The following is a 22,969-nucleotide window of genomic DNA, read 5'->3' on the forward strand; positions in this document are numbered from 1 at the left end:
GAGGAGAGTTAGCAATCAAGTTTCACTTTGTGACATGCGAGTCGATAGAATGTGGGCTAGTGCAGGTAGAGAGGCCCCTGAAGCTAGAGATTTTTTAAGTTGCATTTCAGTGTTTCTTTTCGACTCACTATGTAATATATTAGAAGTTCCTAGATGTACTTTTTTGAAGAGAAAATAGATTTTTATTAATGTATATGCTTTTTATTTATTTATTTTTATTTTTTTCAAGAAATGCAGAGATTTCAAATGCAAGGCTGTGGATGTCAACAGATTAAAGTTTAAACATTTAAATATTTTTCCAAGCCTTAAACGTTCAGAGTCTTTCCTGAACTTTTAATCCTTGTCAAAGATGTACATGTGAAATACAAAGGTCAACTATTTAGAGTTTATGTGAGCCTGTCTCTGAGTATAACTGATTTCTAAATTAGTCCTGCACACCAACATACAGGCTTATCTCCTGTATAAGCCCTCTTCCATTTCGTCCATCTTCTTGTGCAGTTATACCGTATAATTTTGGTCCAGACATATTTTCATATGACTAACATGTTTTTTTTAATTGTATTAGGTTGTTTGAAAATATGGATATTATGATATACAGCTGAAAATGTTTATATTTTGAAAAAAAAAAACAACATTTTTTAACATTCACAGTCATATTTTTCACTTAATTTCTTATTTACATTAACATTAGACTATAACACAGTTGCTTGACTAGCTAATCTTAATATTATTGTGCTAAGCATAGGGAGGTGACATTCAGGAAATGTTGCTATGCCATAAACTGAGCGTAAATGCAGAACTAATATTAGTAGTTACAAATATTTAAATTTTACCATCAGGAAGTAATTAGACATTTTGTAGTTAAACTGGACATTTCATAAAAGCTGGACTGTAATACTTAAGCAGTGTTTAAAACTACAGTTAATGAACAAGCATACCAAGACTGGCCAGATTCAGTCTTTTTCTGGTTGATCTTCATGGAGACACTTTGGCATGTTGTTTAAAACAAACCCTGAAGTCATTGCACTTTTTTATTTTAAAGTTAAAATGGGCTTGTAACCAGGAGGTCCCCATTGTGTGACCCTGAACAAGTCACTTAACCACCTTGTGCTCCGTCTTTCAGGTGAGATGTTCTTGTAAATGACTGAAGCTGATGCATAGTTCACACACCCTAGTCTCGTAGCATCGCTTTGTGATGGTGGTCCACTATGAAAGGCTCTATATAAAATAAAGGTTATTATATATATATATATATATATATATATATATATATATATATATATATATATATATATATATATATATAGTACTGTGCAAAAGTTTTAGGCAGGTGTGAAAAAATGCTGTAAAGTAAGAATGCTTTCAAAAATAGACATGTTAATAGTTTATATTTATCAATTAACAAAATGCAAAGTGAGTGAACAGAAGAAAAATCTACATCAAATCAATATTTGGTGTGACCACCCTTTGCCTTCAAAACAGCATCAATTCTTCTAGGTACACTTGCACACAGTTTTTGAAGGAACTCGGCAGGTAGGTTGGCCCAAACATCTTGGAGAACTAACCACAGTTCTTCTGTGGATTTAGGCAGCCTCAGTTGATCCTCTCTCTTCATGTAATCCCAGACAGACTCAATGATGTTGAGATCAGGGCTCTGTGGGGTCCATACCATCATTTCTAGGACATCTTGTTCTTTTTTACGCTGAAGATAGTTCTTAATGACTTTCGCTGTATGTTTGGGGTCGTTGTCGTGCAGCAGAATAAATTTGGGGCCAATCAGATGCCTCCCTGATGGTATTGCATGATGGATAAGAATCTGCCTGTACTTCTCAGCATTGAGGAGACCATTAATTCTGACCAAATCCCCAACTCCATTTGCAGAAATGCAGCCCCAAACTTGCAAGGAACCTCCACCATGCTTCACTGTTGCCTGCAGACACTCATTCGTGTACCGCTCCCCAGCCCTTCGGCGAACAAACTGCCTTCTGCTACAGCCAAATATTTCAAATTTTGACTCATAAGTCCAGAGCACCTGCTGCCATTTTTTTGCTCCCCAGTTCCTGTGTTTTCGTGCATAGTTGAGTCGCTTGGCCTTGTTTCCATGTCGGAGGTATGGCTTTTTGGCCGCAAGTCTTCCATGAAGGCCACTTCTGACCAGACTTCTCCGGATAGTAGATGGGTGTACCAGGGTCCCACTGTTTTCTGTCAATTCTGAGCTGATGGCACTGCTGGACATCTTCCGATTGCAAAGGGAAGTAAGCATGATGTGTCTTTCATCTGCTGTAGTAAGTTTCCTTGGCCAAACACTGCGTAAACTGTCTTCAGCAACCTCACCTTGTTAGCTGAGTTTGGCTGTTCCTCACCAGTTTTATTCCTCCTACACAGCTGTTTCTGTTTCAGTTAACAATTGTGTTTCAACCTACTTATTGAATTGATGATCATTAGCACCTGTTTGGTACAATTGTTTAATCATACACCTGACTATATGCCTACAAAATCCCTGACTTTGTGCAAGTGTATCTAGAAGAATTGATGCTGTTTTGAAGGCAAAGGGTGGTCACACCAAATATGGATTTGATTTGGATTTTTCTTCTGTTCACTCACTTTGCATTTAGTTAATTGATAAATATAATCTATTAACATGTCTAATTTTGAAAGCATTCTTACTTTACAGCATTTTTTCACATCTGCCTAAAACTTGCACAGCATTGTATATATATGTGTGTGTGTGTGTGTGTGTGTGTGTGTGTGTGTGTGTGTGTGTGTGTGTGTATATATATATAATTTGTGAAGGTGTGCCCCTAGTGGTTTGGAAACTGCTTCGTTTATGTATGGACCAATGTGTGCGGTAGAGGCAGGCAGGTGACGCCAGAGGTAGAATAACACATTTTCACAAGTTTATTTTGGGATCCAAAAGTAACAAAATAATACTTTTTCACACAGAAAAATAAACAAAACTCTTACAGTGAAAGGCGCTAAGTAAATGACTTCACTACCGAACGAGGATGGTTAATTCCTTTACCTCCAAAGCAACACTCGTTAGTGAACCAACAATAAAGAAAAACACAGCTTCTCTCCTTTTCAAGCTCTCCCAAACAAAGGCTCTGGCTCTTCTTTTATAGCATGTGGCTGGGCTTAAGCCAAATGCTTATTATTAAAGCTTAATTGGTCCAATTAATTAATTTAGGGTTTACAGTTGGAATAAAAACCAGGAGGGACACTGGCCCTCCAGGACCAGGATTGCAGACACCTGGCCTAGAATGTTAGGATTGAGACATCATTCATCATTAAACATCATATAATCAAAGAAACTACAAAATGATATTACAAAAGTCTACCTGAAACCATAATAGCAGTACAGTATTTCATGTTAGATTTCGAAATGTCACATTTTTCAATTAGTCAAAAATTTTTTTTAATTTTTCAAAGCGGTATGTAGTTCAATATTGCTATATAAAATTATTCCACAGGATTCATTCGACTTTATGAAGCAAAATTATAGCTGTATATATGTATTGTTGTCAACCTGACGAATTCAGCTTTGAGTTGCTACGCATATTTAATAAATATTGGTTATAAGTAAACGTACAACAGAAACAAAGGTGGTGTTGTCAACATTTCTAATAGTCCTAGCTACTAACAATGCTGTAGTATCATAAAGATGTCTGGGAGCTTGTTGTCTGGGTGCTATATTAGTTTGCCATTGTTTTAACTCCCTGTCCCCTCTGCTGACTCCGGTGTGATAGAAACCCCTAATTACACTTGACAGCCATTGAATCCAGCCATGGGTACAGACTCTCATATCTCTAGAAAAGCAATGGCTTCAGTTGGCTCAGCATTGTTAACAATAGATACAAGTTGGAGTGGTTTCTAAGAGCACAGCTAGCAATTCTAGCATACAGCAATTCTGCAAGAAAGGGTAGGGGAGTAACAGCACTGCTGTAGCTAAGCATGGTCCTATATACGTTTCTTCAGTGCAACTCCATGCTGCTATTAGCTCAGGGTCTTTCCTAAAGGAGACATTGCCTATTCATATCTGTCTCGGGCCATACCTCACAGTATTGGCAACATTATTGTGCCAAATGTTTTAATTTCTTGTTTGGTAAACTGGCAATAATTTATTATTGTTCTGTTTTAAACTTTGTTTGTATCTTGCATCTTGATATGTTAGAACTTGTACTGTGCAGTGTAGGTTGGATTCATTCAATTGTCCTGTTTTGCTTTGGCAGACCCTGGGATAAAATAATGCACTCACATACAGAGGGTAATAATCACACAGTACAGTACTTGAGAGATTTAAAATATCTGTATAAAATCGAGGGTTTATCGGCTTGTAATGCAATCTGAAAAGTCAATAGGAGGCTAGTAGTGAAAACTAAGTTTGGAGAAGTGCAAAATCAGGGCAGCTCTCAAGATCAACATGTGGAATGTGACAGACGAACAGACACAAACAGTATGTATGGGTCCCCATTTTTAGAATGAAGAACCTAATAATAAAACATCTTCAGCACTTCAAGAAACCAATGATGTTTCAAAAGCTAATAGCAAGTATGAAAAATGAAAAAGTCTTCAAACTGAAATACTGCCAAGTTGGGCTGCGTTGTGTTGTGTTTATTACTTATATTCTAAAAACATTTCGAGCTGCAGCCTGACCATATTGTAAAACTCTCTGTAAGATGTGAACTGTGCCTGGGAAGTCACTGTAACGGTGAAAGGATAGTGTCAGGAATGAGAGTCAGAGTGCTGTTTTAAAGTGCTCATGTGCATGTTTATTAAATCAACAAACAAAACACTGAAACAAATAAACCGACACAAGGGTGAAAATAAAAGGTTAAACAAAACAATTCTGACCACAGACACTAATATCCGGCTGGGCATTCACCTTCACTGACAAATACAAAATACAGCGCAGCCCGCAAAACACAAATCTGCTCCCTCCAACAAACAATGGCTTTCTGGCTCCTTTTATACATGTGGCCACTCCTCCAGTTAGCACCAATTACCTAATTAGGGAATGGCCACACCAGCATCAACCCACTAGGTCAGCTGCTGCAAAATCCAGCCTGAGGCCTTGGCTTACTTCAGTCAATTCTTCTAAATTACCCAAGAAAAGGAATGTAAAGGTTTTATGATGGAGATGCATATCATTTGAGTCAGTCGCCATACAGTGTTCCACTTCTCGCATGGTAAATAAGTTAGTCATCTGTTGTTTGAGTTGGATCTTTTCGATAAGGTTTTTGCTTGTGGGCCTCTTCTGCTGTTACTCAGTGTTTTCCCTGTAATATGTTTCCATGGTGCAATCAGCAAGCGGTTTCAGGGTTACTGCGGGGGTGGGTGGATGGATGTTGGAGGGAATGGCATTTCCTCCGGCTAGGATATCATTTACAGTGCAGGCCGGAGTGTTTACTTCCAGTCATCTCTCCTTTCTTCACAGTATAAATCGTGGCTTTAATTTGTGTTTTAAATGCTTTATTATTCACTCAACACACTTATACTGTACCTTGTGCAGTAAATATACCATACAGCTCTTATAAACCATTTATCTGTTGAAATGATCCTCAACCCTACTGTGAACCTGTAAATACAAAATTAAACTAGACTGATATATAGATAAATACTTGTGTGGGGTGAAACAGCAATCTGCTTAATGTAAAATAAATGTTACAAAACCGTTTGAGAGTTCAGTGAAGATTCTAATATAGTACCAGTGGTCTGTCGGTGGTTCTCAACGTTGGGGACACTGAAAGGTTCCAGGAATCACAAAACTACTGCATCACAAGGATACCTACTGTAATGACTACAGAGCAAATTCAGCTAAAGTCCTAACTGCCATAGATACGTTTGCTAACTTCTGCTCTATGCTGTGCTTTTTATGAGAGCATTTGAATATATAGGTACTGTATGATGGCTGTGTTTTTACTTTATGGTAATAATGCTAGTTGTCACTGTAAAATACTTTTGGGGGGGGGGGGATTTTGACCTCATTTCTCTACAGAATGACTGATGCCTGTGGTAAAGTAATTGATACTTGACAATGGAATTATCCTAAAATACCACTGAGTACAGAATAAAAACATGAATTGAATTTAAAATGGCTGTTTTATAAAATGTCGAAATTATAATTATACTTAACAACCATTTATGTCGTATATGTTTTTTAAATTGAATATGAGTCACTATGCTTTTTTTTATTACATGTATGTACAAAACACATTTAACCTCTCTGGTTTTGTTTTTCAGGGAATCCTTTGCAGCGTTTGTTGCAGCAGCAGGGAGTCTCCTCAACGCCGCTCTGGTGGTGAAATTCATTCCTGCCCACACCAAGAAACGGGCAGAAACAGATAGTGCCACCGCCACGGACAGTAAGACCTTTTGTATGTATTTAGACAATATGTTCATTCCACAAACACAATGGAAAATTGTGGTTCTAGAGATTTAATTCAGTTTATTGCTGTTGCTTTTTTTTGTTTTTGTTTTCTAAACAGAGAACATCATACAAAAAACAGAATTACAATCACTTTAAATACATGTGTCATTCTACACCATATGGACACATTTTTGGGATCTTGCCCACCTCACCATCTCGGAGTCATTTTGATATCTCATACGGAATAATCCCAAAATATTAGGTCTCAACTCTTAATAAAAACTGCTAACTTAAGCAAAAAAAAATAGTTAGTGATCTTGAATCTTCTTCTGCCAGCTACTGTAGCCTGAATCTGAAATAGATAAAGCCAAAAGGCAAGCTAATTTAAATAAATAAATGCATTTTTAAAAAGTTGTAATTGAATTAAGATATATAAAATAAATACACTGAGCATCAAAAGAAACGTATCACTTATATTTGGATAAAATTCACTAGATTTGATCGAAAAATGACAAACTCTATTTTAGAGCAGGTGCAGTGACTGATTAACAATTGACATCACAAAGATGCTGCAAAATGATCTGTCGATCTTGGGCAGGTGCTGTGACTCTGTCTCCCAGTTCGTGGCCTGTCATTGACAGAGTGTGTCTGGTTATACCATCTCGCCAGGTTTGAAATTGCTGGCTGTGAGCACCCAAGACGGCGAGTCACAGTACGCTGCCCTAGTCCAGCCTCTTGCATGCCGATTGCACAAAGGCGCTGCTCTCTTGATGTTTTTTTCTGTGATTTTTTTCTTTATTGCTTTTATTCAAGCTTGCAATTCAACAGTTGAAATCACTCCATATCCAGTGTCCAATCAACTGTCGCACTAATTAGGTGATTAAGTGCACATGCTTCAGTCACAGTCACTCAAGCGTGTCATGGTCAAGGATGAATGATTGAGTGATTAAAAAGAAAACAAAAACATTTTATCAATGTCCATCATTTATATACTTTTTAAAAAAAATAAATGTGTTACAATAGTGATATGTTTCTTTTGATGCTCTGTGTATATGAATAATAAAAACTCAAAAGGTCAACACCCTTATTCTTTCTCCTAGAAAATCTGGCGGTGGGAGCGGAATCTGTGTTCAGCCTGAGTGACATCACCGGGCTGATGAGGTTCCCTGGAGTTCGGGAGATGTTCACCATCAAGATCATTTCAGGACTGCCTTCAGGTAACTATCAAAGCAGTGAATCCGCACTACTGCATCAGGACTGTCCCCACCATCTCACATTCTGAAAGTGTTTTATTGGAAGAATCCCAAAACATTGCAGTATCGCTCAATCTGTTTCATTGTGGACCTACACTGGGCGAGAAAGAGCAGCTCAATAGAGACTGTTTAACTATATCGCCTCTCGCTGCACACACAGCCCTGCTCAAGTTTAATCGTGTAATTACCTATTGGGGACCATGGATGTCAATGCGATGCCGGAGAATGTAGCAAAATATGAAATTAAGCCATAAAAATGTTGAATTGCACTTGTGGGAACTCTTAAACCACTGTTGTTTAACTTTCACATTGCTTATTTAACAACAAGGACTGTCAGTAATGTCCATGCCACAGCGTAACTGGCTAGTGAGTTATGAATCCCTGGACCTCAAAAGGAATAGCATATACAAAGTTTTGCTTTATATCTGTCACACAGTTGTGTTTTTATTTTGGTAAAAATTGTCATGAAGTTCTTATGCATCTCTTGACCAACCTTTCAGCTTATATTCTGTAAAATTGATATTTGCTCAGTGTCTTGCTTTTAAAGCAGTATGCACCCGGCTAACTTACTATTTCTCCTGTCCCTCTCAGTTGTCTTCCAGGTTATGTTCTCCATCATTGCCATGAATTTCTTCCAGCTTAAGGCTGAGCAGACAGGGTACCTTTTGTCCTACTTTGGGCTCGTCCAAATGGTAAGTGAATAAAACAAAAGCTTCACTTACTGAATCAAGACCCCAAAAGTCTCCTCTTCAGGTGTAACTGGAAATTGAAAGAAACAGGTCTGCAAGAACAGACCACTCAAGTGACCAGCAAACTGACATTAAAACCCACAGACTCGCCACAGTCTTTGTACATTCCTCAAAGTAAAACATGTATGCAAGATCATATGATTGTATATACACTCCATTCATTGAGGGGTTCTTGATGATTTTAAATTAGCCAATGTTTTCTTTTATTGATTTCAAATGTAATTTTTACAATGTTAGTCAAATTAATGATTGTCCAAGATGATCTCAAGGAAGTGGCCTGCCCCTCCTCCCTGCCGCCTTACTGCAAATAGTCTGGATCAGCATTCCAGTTGATTGAACTTGGGACCTATGAAGAAGCAATAGCAAATCACACGAATTCTGATTTTCTGGGAACCGTTTATAATTATTTTTAAAGTTTTATCAGATTTGGTAGGGTTTTGAATGAGTTGGCTTGTTGGAATCTAGGTTTGAAGTCTGTGTTAAATGTCAAGTAGTTCTCATGTCCAGCTTTTGCAGTTTGAATCCTGTTCTGTTTCAGTGGTTTCAATTGAGAAAATGCAGTATAACACCACCCTTCCCATTACTCAAAGGCAGGTGTTACCTTGTCTTGTTTTTGCTGTTGAACAATATAATACATAATATTTTAGCACCCTTGTGTTTATATTTTTCTCCTCTTGTGTGTGCATTCCAAACTTGATAAATACTAAGTGAATACCGAGCGGAAATATAAACATGACCGTTTGACAATTGCAACGTTGTTACTGGAGGCAAAATAAAATACACCTGTTAATGTTTATTGTTTACACCGATGCAGTTCTGCCCTTTTCTCCTGTGTTTTGTAAAACATTACTCAACTTTCAAACTATTTTTTTTTGTTTTTACAGTGGCCTTGTGATAAATACAGCTCTTGCATTCTTGCAGAACTCAAATTATGCAGGATGCCACAATGATTAATCTTTCATGCCCTGAAGGGGAACTTACACATGGTTATCAGCAACTGTCAGGTTCATGATTTTAATGCTGTCATGCAAGAAATTCATTTTTAACTGTTTTCTCGATAATTCTCATCATACTTATTTTAAAGACCCTAAGGTTTCAAAATCCATGTATACAGTATTTAGCTTCAGTACCATTTACATCTTAACTGAAATACACTTTATTCATATTTACAAAATGTGTGACCCTTTGATCTTTTAATTGATCCATTCTATGATTCTTCTAACAAAGTGGCTGCATGCCTTTGAAGAGAGGAGGACTGCAGGGAAGATATGTTGTTGAGTTATGAATCTACAGTTTGTGGTACAAATCCACAGAAAACTGGATTTGTCAATGAAATCAGTCAGAACAATTTTCAACAATCATTTCAACTTAAAGTATTACACATCTCAAACATAACTTAGAAACCATTGTTCAAACAAGCTTATAGCCCGCTTACATTTTGCCTGAGTACTTCTCGAAAACCGTTTAGGTTTAGTAAAATGATCAATAACTTTACTCTCCATTTCCGGTTCACAGTCATTTTTGTTTTTTTGCATTTTTATTTTTCTAATGCCACTTTCATGCTCTACATTTAACATTTAAAACATAATCCTCGCTACTAGCTTCACTTATAACAGTGTAAGTGGGATTTCAAACTCAAACTCAAAGTCAACTGACAACATTCCCACGAGAGACAAACATTTGAACTATTTAAACTAAGCGTAACAAAAGAGCAATAAACCAAATCCAATTACCAAATTAACAATCCATTGAATTTCATTAACGAATTACGAAGAAATGTTTTAAGTGACATAAACAACTCAGTGTTGAATTGGTGAGAAAGTAACATTTTTACTGATTCAACGCTGATTCAATCGTTTTTACTCTTACTGAAAAATCTCAGAAGGTTCAACACATTAGAGCAACCATCCTCCTACTCCTATGTTGTCCGCACGTATAAGATTCCCCATCGTTTTTTTGTTCCACTTTGAACTCCACTTCACTTGCTGTGCCATTCATTGAAAGCGGGGAATAATTAACCAGTTCTATATTTTGTCTTAAACTGACTACATACCTGCAGTGCAAAATGGAATAATATTGCTGACTCCACTGCACTGTAGCATGCTCTGAAACGCAGCTGTGGCAAGCTTTAATGCTGATTAAATCAACCAGTCAATCACGTGGACTGACGTTTTGGCTAGTGGGAAAGTTAAAATAAGGAAAATAAAAAGGATCACCATTTTATGCCGAGGAGCTAAAAAGAAAATTGGTTAGCCTAGCTATTCCACTTCAAAAGAGTAGTCTGAAAGCAGCAACAAAAAAAAGGTGTAAATAATAAGCATAAAGTGTTGACAGATAAGTGGGGCAGCCCAACAATCATCAGTTTTTACATGTCTGTTTTAACCTGCCTACATGCAGTAGCAGAGACTGGCCCATATACAGGATGTTTTAGGAGGTACAGTACTGTGTCAATAAAGTGAAAAGGGATTGGTGAAAATCAGAAGTGACAGCTGTAGCGGTGTGAAAGACACAGAGCTGGGATATAACATTCCCACTGACTCATCACATGTAATGAGTCTGAGGCAGAACCATTTTGATTGCTCAGCAGGTAATTTTGATTGTTAGATTCAAATTATATCATGAAAGACAAATTAGTGGCGTGTTCCACCTCCCAGCAAGGAAGATTTCAGGCAGATTTCAGTATCTAAACAAGACAGACAGTTTTGCGTTGTTTAGCTACCTTGCAGCGCAACTTTATTACACTGTGTATCAAGTTCGTTATAGTCAAACAAGCACTTTATTCACAAACAGACCTTCTATTTTGCAGTAACTTTATTTTCAAGCAATTCTAGATGGTTTTTAAAATCCCTATATTTACATTTGTATTTGCCACAGTAAATTGCTCTACTATCATAGTGAACCATGTTTTTACAATGCTTTGCCATCCACTCTGATGAAATGTGCTTGTCCGTGTGTTCTCATGCTTTCACTGTGCTTTATTATCGTCGGTTGCTTATACCTCTGTATGTCACACTTTACAGTTTTGCATATAACTAGAGAGCCACTTATACAATTATGACGAGACCTGCTAAATACATTCATTAGCACTAGTTTTTTTTTGGAATAAATAAAACAGGCATGCACATTCATATGCCTCTTTAATTCATATTTCATTTTTTAAAAACCTACAACACCATTCTCAGAAAAAGTTTCACAGTTTACAATCCAATCTGTTGCTGATATGCTGATATACCACTGCTGATATGAGAAGCCAATGGCTGCAGAGGACAATCGTTTTTTTATGATGCTTCACATCATCTACTTTTGCCTAATAATTTTATACCTCTTTCAATATCTTAACCCTGTACGATTCTCTAGGGTTGTTTTCTTCTTAGATTTTTATTCCTAGTGCTAACTAATTATTCCAGCAAGGAATTCCTGTGAAGAAGTGTGATGAGGAAGCAGATCAGTGATGCACAATGATGTCCTATGGGCTTTGATGCACAGTGCGACATTAATGTGCTTCCCTGCCTCACCCACAATAAGCTTTGAAGGTTCTTTCCAGAAGCCATTGTTGCTGGAGTTTACAAGCACGACAGATATATGATATGCAGCTGTTTCATTCAGCCGATATACATGAACAAATTCATTTGGAAGTTCTCACGGCTTTAAATTGAAAGAGACTAAAAAGGAGAGAAGTGGCTACAGGAAGACAATTAGTTTCACCTAACCCGCATTCTAAAGATCGGTTGCTTTGTGCGTCTCAGTAATACACCACAGTTTTCTCATGGACTCAAGTTTCAATTACTAGTGCTTCTGATTTATTTAGTTTTGTTATTTGACTAATGTTTTCCGATTAATCTGGCAGCATTACCAAACATACATATCTGGCATTGGGAACTTTACATTTTAATGCTCTTCAGTTAACACGCTTATTAAAAAATCTTTACTATCCTTAATTCATAATCACTGTCTTCTGAAGAAATTATACAACTAAACAAAAGGCAGCATTAAAAATACTGTACCTCTAGTAACTCCTACTTTACTAACAGGACCAAACAATATAGCTGAATAGCAGTATATATAGGTTAAATATTGACTATGCCTTGGCAGTACAGTGTCACTACAAGGTTAAGTCTCTCACTGTCTAAAACAACCGGCCTTACCTTTTGAATTCTACAAATATTTTTACTGTAAGCTTATTTTTTATTTTCAGAATGTATGCTAACCTCCTGTGTTTGTTTTTGACTTGAAGTTCCTCAGCTGTGCCTCTTCAAGAGAGGTGTCTAAAGTGACGCACCCTTCTCTCAACCGGATTGTACTTATTTATTTCTAGTGCTATAAACCAAACACAACTACGCACAATTTAAACCAATGGCATCATCACACTCGCACAGAGACGCCATAGTTGCTCATCTTCCATAGATCGGTTTACGTCTGGTTTTGTTATAGATTACAATTTGGTTGAGACCTTAAACCATTTGTAACAGAAGGGAAATATTTTGTATTTATGGGTTGTATAGAAGATGTATTACTGCCAAAAACTTCACCTAGTTTTGTTTCACTGCTGGACACGTATTACAAACTATCTGGGTTTTTTTTTTTGTTTATTAATATAAATTTAGTGTGTTCAATTATAATTTTTTCCCCTCCAATTTTCTCCCAATTTGGAACGCCCAATTGCTTTTACCCTCACCGTAGCAATTCCCCACATGGCTTAGAAGACATGAAGGTTCAATGGGCATTCTCCAATACCACGACCAAGCCAGTTTCCTTTTTCACCCAGGAACTCAAGAGCAGATGTCAGCAAGCTACCGACCTCTAGAAGACAAACGCTACCCCTGCAGGTGTCTGCTGTGACCTCACTGGGTGCCTGGCCAGCAGGGTTCACTGTAGAGTGATGTGGAGAAACAGTCCCTGTTGGTTTTACCTCCCTAACCCACAGGAGCGCCAGAGCCAATACGATGCTCCCTTCAGAATCTCCAGCAAAGACCAGCCTACTATGCACAGCCAGGACGTGAACCTGCGCTGTATGACTTGCCATGTGCACCACGTTGCTGCGCTTCTACCAGGTGAGCCACTCGGGACCCATATTACAAACGACTCTTACTGGAAAATATTAAACTGTCACTGTCGTTTAGATGAGTTCATTGAGCCTCTTCAGTGAAGGAGGGCTGGTGAGTGTCAGAGCATCTCTTTGGAAAGGAGAGACAGTTCTATGATGTTCACACAGAGTGACTCACAACATTGCTGAGTAAACTGCCAGAGCCTGAGAACAGTGATTCATCAAGTATTCACTGTGTGTGTGTCCTCTCTCTCTCTCTATATATATAGCAAGTGTACAAATATTTAATATAAAAATATTTCCCAACATAAAACAAATGTCACCTTACAATAATTAATTCTGAGTTTCAGAGTTTAAAAATAAAATCAAACAGAATGTAATTTCAATGTACCATTTGTAATTTAGTAATATGAGAGAATTGGTCAGGGGTCTGAATACTTTTGCAAGGCATTGTGTGTGTGTGTGTGTGTGTGTGTGTATATATATATGTATATATATATTGTCACCTTTTTGCTCACCACACAGGCTCTCACGGGTTCTTCTCCCTTCTGAATCACGACCCAACACACAGGATTCTACTGAGACAGAGCTCACGCGCACTTTTAATAAACACAAAATGAAATAAACATAAAACAAACACCTAGCTCCTATTTGGAGCACTCACTAAACATAAACAGGAACCTAACTATCACGCAGGACAACTAAACCGTTTACCTGCCACAAACATTCAAAAACACACCCTTACACAATACCTCAATACGACTGCTCACTCACACAGTCGGGCTCTTCTCTCAGCAGCAGCCTGGTACAGACTGGCTGCCTCTCTTAAATACCCTGCACCTGGCTCTAATTTACAATTACCACCAGGTGTAGGGGATTACTAAACAATAAAACAATTACACAATTAAACCCCATAACACCCAAATGTGCATTCTCACAAGGTTTTTAGCAGGGAAGGATTTTAACCCCCTCCCTGCTATCTCACATATATATATATATATATATATATATATATATATATATATATATATATATATATATATATATATATATATATATATATATATAATGACAGACACACACACACACACACACACAGTACCAGTCAAAAGTTTGAGTACACTTGCTGGAAACTAGGTTTTTTTCATAATTGACAATGTTTTACGTTGTATACATTTCTGTAAATACTTGAAAATGAAAACACGTTACAATAAACAAAACATAAGGAGTATCAAAGCAATGTTCAAGAAAATTGAAAATTGTCTCTAAATCTTGGATTCCTCAAAATAGCCACCCTTTGCCTTAATAACAGCCTCACAAACACGACGCTTTCGGTTAACAAGTTTCAGCAGAAAATCACCCGACATGTCTTCCCAGCTCTTCTGCAGCAATTCCCAGAGATGTAGAGCACTTGTGGGTAGCTTTGCTTTGACTCTTCTGTCCAGTTCGTCCCATTCAAGTTCTATGGGATTGAGGTCTGGAGACTGGGCAGGCCAGGTCATTAGATTGAGTTGTCCTTCACTTTCCTTCTTGCACAACTTTGAGGTGTGTTTCAGGTCATTATCTTACTGGAGAGGACTGCCCAACTGGCCGTGATCCTGATGGAATGGCATGTGTCCGAAGTATGCTATGATAGCCATGATGGTTGAGCTTGCTAGAGACTTGGTAAAGATCACCAACTCTGTCACCAGCAACCCCAGACCATGACACTGCCTCCTCCATGCCTCCTCCATTGACAATGGGAACCGCACATGCAGAACTCATACGCTCACCCTCTCTGCGTCTTACAAATACTCGGCAGTTGGACCCAAATATTTCAAATTTTGATTCATCGGTACATAAGACCGACTTCCACTCCTCAAATGTCCAGTTAATGTGTTTTTTGGCCCAGGCAAGTCTCTTCCTCTTACTCTGCACTCTTAACAATGGTTTCTTTGCAGCAATTCTTCCAGTTAGGCCAGCTTCACGCAATCTCCTCTGAACAGTTGATATTGAAACATCTGTACTTCTAGTAGCATTTAGCTGAGCTTGTATTTCAGGGGCAGTTAATCACCGGTTTCACAGACTTGTGACTCAAATTAACTTGTTCTCCAATTTTGAGGTCACCCTTGGCCTGCTTGACCTTGTTTGGTCCTCATGAGTGCCAGTTTCTTGAAATCATTTGATGGTCTTGGCCACAGCAGTTACAGACACTTGCAAAGTTCTTGCGATTTGTCTTAGACTGACCTTCATTTCTTAAAGTAATTAGACTGTTTTTGTCTTTTTTTCTTTGCTTAACTGAGTGTATTTTGCCATTTTCTGTTCTCTTACATTCAGGAATGACAAACTTGTGCCTATGCTACCTATGTTTATAGTAATCATGGACCCTTGCATGTTAACAATAATTGGTGACAAAAGGTTAATTAGGTAACATGCTAGTTAACTCAGAGCACATCTAACAAAGACACTTTTATACTTAGGCCAGTGTTCTAATACCATGTTATACACATTTCAGACTTTTAACTGACTTGGGCTTCAGACTAAAATCCCTTTGCTTTGGGTGACCATTTCATTGAAATTGACAAGATTTAAATTTTCATTTAAAAATAACATTTTTGAATTTATTTCACTTATGATTATCAGCTTATATGAGTACACATATCATACAATGAAATATTAAGTGTTAATAGACAAGTTTATACAGTTAAAAGCATAGATAATCATGAAAAACCTGGTTTCAAGCAGGTGTACTCAAACTTTTGACACTTACTGTGTGTGTGTATGTATGTATGTATATATACATATAATGTGTGTGTGTTCATTACCTAATTACTTTTTTTAATACAGTATGTTGTGAGATACACATTATATTTACGGCTTGAAGTTTTTGGTTTTAACCGAAAAACACCCCCGAGGACATATTTAGAAGATTAGACATCTTTTTTTTTTAAACCAATAAACATGGGTTTTGGCAAAGTATTTAAAATTATGTCAATCATTCACTACTCTCTTTATTTCTACATAAAGAAAATGACTTTCAGAAGGCAGGCAGTGTGCAAAAGACATTTCAACTGATCAATCATCAATTTTGTTCACTGCGTAATATACTACCTTTGCATCAGTGTCATTTGCTTAGCAACAGGCTTAACAACCACGAACCCAAACAAACTAGCAATATGGTGTTACAGTTTTATTCGGTGATGAACGGAAAATGTTATTATAAATATGAATGCTGAACAGTTATTATTCTACTAATGCATTGTGACAGGCAGGCGAGTGGATAGAGGCCCAGAGACAGACTGCAGTTAAAAAAAAAAAAAAGGCTTTTATTACAAAAACACAAAATAAAAGTGCACAAGGGCGAAAATATAGATGTTTAAACACAAATAACCAAACAAAAAGCAAAACTTATAAAAATTAAGATTTCCAGGCTGGGCAATGCCTTCACTGGATTTAGAAAAACCAGCAAACCAGCAAACCAGCAAACCAGCAAACCAGCAACCTGCTTCCTCAGCTCCCTCATATTAATGGGAAGCAGAAGCCTCCTTTTATGTGAGGTGGCTGGGCGCTGATTGATCATTAATTAAGCTAATCAACTATTCAACCCCAGCCACCTGAACACAAAAAACCCAGGCAGGTACGGGAATTTAACTCCATCCCTGCCAATTTATAAAGGGCAGAGCTTTGCTCTGCCACATGCATATTAAAGTTGTTTTGTGTAGAACTATTGTAGTATTATTATAGCTACATGCATATCAAACCTTAAATCAGAGTGCCATGATGAACGTTTAGTCGTAGGAAAAAATGTCAATAACTTTTTGTGTGCTGAGATTAACTACTACAGTCTTCTTCTTAGCGTGTGCTGTTCTTGCGCAGCCAAGCAACTGCTGAATCAACAGCTGTTTGTAAAGCACGGAGTCCGCCCGGGAAACTTGTCAGTGGGCAGTCCTCCACAATGTGAAGCATTGTCTGTTTCTGCCCACATGAGCAGAGTGGGCTGTCTACGAGGCTTCAGTCATAAAGACCAGTGACCAGTACGATAGCGATTGAGTAAAGTCCAATCTTGGCGTGGCAGGTCAAAGCCGGGTGGGCAGTTTGTTGGGTCGGGTCGGCAATGAGGAATTGGTTGCGAGTGTCGCTGTGGAACCACTCCTCTTGCCACTGGGTTGTTGATGACCAATCATGGTCAGGAAGTGACAGCCAGACTGGACGTCTAGATTCCAGATGCACCTTTGGTAGATGGAGGATAAAGTCATGCAATGGTAGTGCCAGGTTATCCTGGATCTTGTTGATGATTTTGACCACTGCTTCCTTGCGCCGAATGTGTGGAGGTGTGATGTTGCTCAGCACCGGTAGCCACTGGACCGGAGTTGAAAGAAAAGTGCCGGAGATGGTCCGCATTGCAGAGTTCAGCTGAGTGTCAATTTTCTTTGCATGCGAACTGCGACACCAGACTGGGGCACAGTACTCAGCTGTTGAGTAGCAGAGAGCAAGGGCTGTGGACCGGAGGACCAGTGTTCGAGCTCCCCATGATATGCCGGCCAGCATACTCAGCAAGTTGTTTCGTGCGCAGACTTTCGCGGGTGTCTTTATCAGGTGGTCGTGGAATGTCAGTGAACAATCCAGGGTAACACAGAGGTAAATTGGGCTGTGATCACACTTAAGCCGTTTACTATCTAGGACTACATTCAGTTCCAGTGAAGCACTTGCATTGTGCAGATGAAAAACTGTTGATACAGTTTTTGTGATGCTTGGTTGGAGTCGCCACTTTTTGCAGTAGTCGAATAAGATTGCCATATCGATGTTGAGACGCTCTTCCAGTTCTTCGAAAGCTTGGGCTTCAGTGGCACAGCAGATGTCGTCCGCATACATGAACTTGCTAGATCTTGTACGAGGAAGGTCCGAGACATACACATTGAAGAGAGTGGGTGCGAGAACCCATCCTTGTTGGAGACCGTTCTGCTGAATCCGCCACCTGCTCACTTCTTCAACCATGTGTACTCGTATCCTCCGGTCTACTACAGTACACTAGTCATATGATGGGGTGGGCAGGAAAAAAAAACACGAACTGTAGTGTGGTAGATACGCAGGTGGTAATGGGCATAAAATGAAATTAACAAGTTAACAATTCTTGGATTCAAAATGCATTCAGAGTTCCACATTGCCAGAATCCTAATGTGGACATCCTCACTTCAACACAGTAACTTAGCATGTGTATATGTATGAGTGAAAACACAAACTCAGTGTATTATAGAAGCTGAAAATTGATGTGTTTGTGGTGTATATTTTTAACTGAAAATAACAAATTTTGCCAAATAATAATAAAAAACGATACCCCCCCCCACCCCGAAATAAACAAAAAATAAAAACCAACGAATTCAAGCCCTAATTATATTATACACACTATGACTTTTAAAAGCATCTTAGTAGGGGTGCAAAATATCACAGTTATCTTAACTAGTCCCTTCTTTATATTCACTTTGTATGTTTCATCCTGGTGACTGTTTGTTTAAATCACCTCTGTGGTCTCAACGGAGCTTTCAGAATCATGTCTAACCTCGAAGTACACCAGGGTGTAACGAGTAACCATTTATCTACTCATTAATTAAAGAAATGGGCCGTTTCTTAGACCTACTGCTGCTGGTGCTTGGGGACAGGTTAATGGTTACACTGGTGTTCCTGGTGGAGGATAAACATTATTCTGAAAACTATATTGCCAGGAGTACAGTAAGTTTGTATGATAGTACCCTACATATTTGTAATAAATATTGTAGTTAAATAATACATCGTTTCCATCATATGCAAATGATCTGATACAAGACATTTGAGATGACTGCAAAACATCAATATCAGGGTCTACTGTACAGTATATTACGAAATCTGTGACATTTTGTTATACGCTCGCCAGTACTTGAATAAAGTTTTAAACCGATGCTTTTCATATTTTCTGTTTGCCCTTTTGTGAAAAGTTTGTGTGATTTGCATAATAAACAGTATTAAGTAAATATAAAGTAAGTACCGGCAATGGAAGTAATTTTCAAGAATGTGGCCTGCAGCTACACAGGGACTAGTTCCTGAATTCACAACAAAACCACACACAGCATGTCAGGGCTATTGTGTTGCTTTGACATAGCACTCACTGGCTATCCATGGCAGGTCCCTTATACAAGTTTACCATGGTATTTGTGCAGTTTTCCCATGGTTGTACTATGAATTGACCATAGTTTACCATGTTTATTAATATGCTTTCCTATACAGTACTATACACTACCTCTCTGTGCTTTATAATGCTTACCTATTCCTTACCATGCTTTCACAATGCATTAGTACACTTTGCTATGCTTTTACAATGGGAAACTTTTGTAAGGATTAGCTGAGGGAAAGTCAAATATTTTGTTCCTTACAGCAGGGGTCTCTAACCCTGGTCCTGGAGAGCCCCTATCCAGCAGGTTTTATAGGTGTCTTTACATCATCACTGGCTAAAGATCTGGAACACCTGTTAATCTTGACTAGTTAAGCCAATAATTGGTTCAATTAAATAACTGAGAGACTGGTTGGAATGAAAACCACCAGCCACAGTAGCTCTCCAGGACTGGGGTTGGAGATCCTTCTTTACAGCGTTGAATGAACTGTAGGCTGTTTGCTGTTCTCATACTGGGGTCCCCCTGACTGGTGGTCTAATATCAGTAATCGTAACTAATGTATTCTTCTTGTTTAAATCCACTTGGTATCACTTTCAGTTTCTGTCATCCCATCCTGAGGACTTTTTAAAACTCAAAGAAGACATGCCTGAGAGCTCTTTTGAGGCCACAGGGGTGTTTTAAACTTCTGACTTTTAAAAAGTCTCCTAGAAGCAAAGACTGAAACAGAAAATGATATACGAAGGGATTCTAAACAAGAATACAGTAGATAACTGATATTACAGATCTCTTGGTTCTTGACCTACATCAATTAAAATAATCATACCTTTTTAATGTAACTTAGAACTGAAAACTTTATCAGAAGTTCACCAGTCACCTGGTAAAATATTTTTTGATAGTGATATATAGCCTGTTTGCTTGTAGCAAAGCCTGACTTGGATAACCAATAGGACTTGCTGTACTTTTTTCCACTGGTTCAGACTGCAGGCTGTTGTATAAACTTGTAAAAAATGTGCTTCGGCAAGGAAGGAAGTATTAGGTAGTAATCTTCAGCTGTGGATTAAGAAATACAAAACTTGGCAATTTTACCAACGACAAATGAGATTACAATTGTGCTGAAAGCCTAACAGCACTTAATACCTGATAAGAAGCAGGAAGGGGGTTTCAGTTTATGCTTTCCATTTCTTATCACAAGTTACTATATTCCAGGAAAACATTTAGATTAGTTTAAGATTAGAATATAACTTTTTTTTAAAAAAGGTACATAAGAAACATTTGCAAACAAGTAAATGCTTCTCATCGTGCAACACAGAACCCTACTGGCCAGACACTGAGCACATTCAGAGTGGATCAAAAGCAGGGCTGATCTGCTCTCCGGGATCGGTAGCCCGCCCACCTCTGCTAGGGACTGCTCATTGTAAAAATGAGTCTGGTTTTAGGCATGTGCGATCGGGGGACACTCGCATGCCGTCAGAACGTCTGTGCTGTGTGGGGACTCTGTGGGGTGAGGAGAAAAAACATTATCAAGCATTGCAAATTGAAGGAAAATAACTAAAAATAATTACAATTGGTCACTCAATTTTTTTTTTTAAATTTACAAATTCAAGATGAAAAGATCAAAAATAAAGTAGAACATTTGTTTTTGTACAGAAACTTCCATTATTATGCTCCGTGCCAATATTGCATAACTAACGCAGGGTCCACCAATAGGTGTCGATGTTACCAATATTGTATGTAATGAAACATGAACAAGATTTTTCTAATGCTAGCAAAACTAAACGTCATTATCGACCCCCCACCCCACCCACCCCATTGTCTGACATGAAACAATGCCGAGGTGAAACAATAACAGACTCTAGAGAGGAAGCCAATGAAGGTATAAACTTTCTTTACCTTACTGTAGTACTAAATATCCCGTTTTTAAAATTAAAGATTAAGAAAATAAAGTTCATAGATTAGGAAAGAGGTATTCGTGCCAAACTCTGATATTTAGATTCCTCTCAGTAGGCCCAAAGCCTAACTTTGAAATTTGATACAGACTGTCATTAACCCTTTAACCCTGAAGCGGGAGCTGCTTTTGATGTCACCAGGCGACAGCCATTATATTTGACAGACAACCTGTATTCAACACTAACAGCTGCAGAGAATCCAGAATGAAATGCTTCCGAAGGCTTTTTTAGCCTCAACACAAACAAATCAATTTATTTTTTGTTGTTGTTGTTGCTGAAGCAATTTCAAAGGGGAACTTGTGGGGAGAAAGAATCACTGCAATTCTTATCTTATTTCAGATCAATGTAGAGTGGAAATTGAGGTCAGGTCAGGACTGTGTTCGGCTGAGTATATCGCTGCCTTTCATCATGTCGAGTTTGGGAGAAGCACCAAATGGAACCAGCAAGGGCACAAAGAGATATTTCACGTCCTTTCTTTTCCTTAGGTTATGCAGGGTGGTGTCATTGGAAGGTTGACGGGTAAATATTCTGAAAGAACGCTGCTCCTGCTGTCAATAGGCACTGCTAGCATTGTGGGTTTGGCTCAGGTAAGCTGTAGGTCTTTATTAAAACATTACAGAATGTCACTGTGTTTTGAATTATCAGTCTATTAGCATCAGACCTTCCTACCTAGACTTGGTACAGGTATGACATGGCTGAATGATCTTAACTTATGTATTTTTCTTGTGGTTAAAAATTTGCTTTGTGTTATTTTCTGTTTTAGTAATCTCATCCTGGTGACTTTTTAAAACGAGTTTAAAATAGAGCTCTCAGAATCATGTCTGAACTCCAAGTACATCTGTTATGCCCTCTGCAACACTCTGCCTGAAGTAGATGTAAGATATATATCAATAAGAAGCATTACATAGAACAGAGTGTTGCAGGTGGGGACAGTTTAATGGTTACACTCTGGTGTACCAGATGTAGTTGGTGGGGGGTATGATTCTAAGAGCTCTATTGCAGTCACAGTGGTGCTTTCAACATCTGAGTTTTAAAAAGTCACCAAGATGTGAAAGGCCTGAAAAAAACAGATAATTTAAACAAGAACAAGAAAATATTAGTTAGAATACCAAGTGTCGCTTTCAAGCATTCTCCACAAGGTTAGAATCCCCACAGCGAAGAATTAAGAGCCAACTCTGACAGTAAAACTCTGACAGCAACTCCTGCTCGGCGAAGAAGCACTTCAAAAGCAAAACCAGATGGTTCACATTATGAGTTATTCCAGTTACGGTAAAGGATGCTGGCCTGTGCCAAGGGTCTGCTATTCTCCAGTGGAGCCTTTTGAAAGGGCCTCACTGTGCTGTAAGGCAGTTAAAGCTTTGACCATGAACACTGAGGGACCTGTTCTAAAGCCAGTGCCTAAACAAAGGCAGACTGTCCAAGAGGAACCAGTGTAATACTATAAACACAGCAAGAAGAAACTTCAGAGCGTTACATTTATTGTTTTGT

The 22,969-nt window shown here is 38.3% G+C and overlaps 1 protein-coding gene across 2 annotated transcripts in view; it reads left to right on the forward strand.

The window, feature by feature from the left end:
- The window catches only part of slc22a18 (solute carrier family 22 member 18), a 52,873-nt gene that overhangs the window by 23,904 nt on the left and 6,000 nt on the right, over positions 1 to 22,969 (forward strand). For both annotated transcript variants that reach the window (XM_041219045.1, XM_041219046.1), the window contains exons 6-9: positions 6,241 to 6,362; positions 7,468 to 7,584; positions 8,212 to 8,312; positions 21,967 to 22,068. In XM_041219045.1, coding sequence (XP_041074979.1) covers positions 6,241 to 6,362; positions 7,468 to 7,584; positions 8,212 to 8,312; positions 21,967 to 22,068 — 442 coding nt within the window. The remainder of the gene's footprint in view (positions 1 to 6,240; positions 6,363 to 7,467; positions 7,585 to 8,211; positions 8,313 to 21,966; positions 22,069 to 22,969) is intronic.

This window comes from Polyodon spathula, chromosome 19 (assembly GCF_017654505.1).
Source record: "Polyodon spathula isolate WHYD16114869_AA chromosome 19, ASM1765450v1, whole genome shotgun sequence".
In the NCBI taxonomy this organism is placed as follows: Eukaryota; Metazoa; Chordata; class Actinopteri; order Acipenseriformes; family Polyodontidae; genus Polyodon; species Polyodon spathula.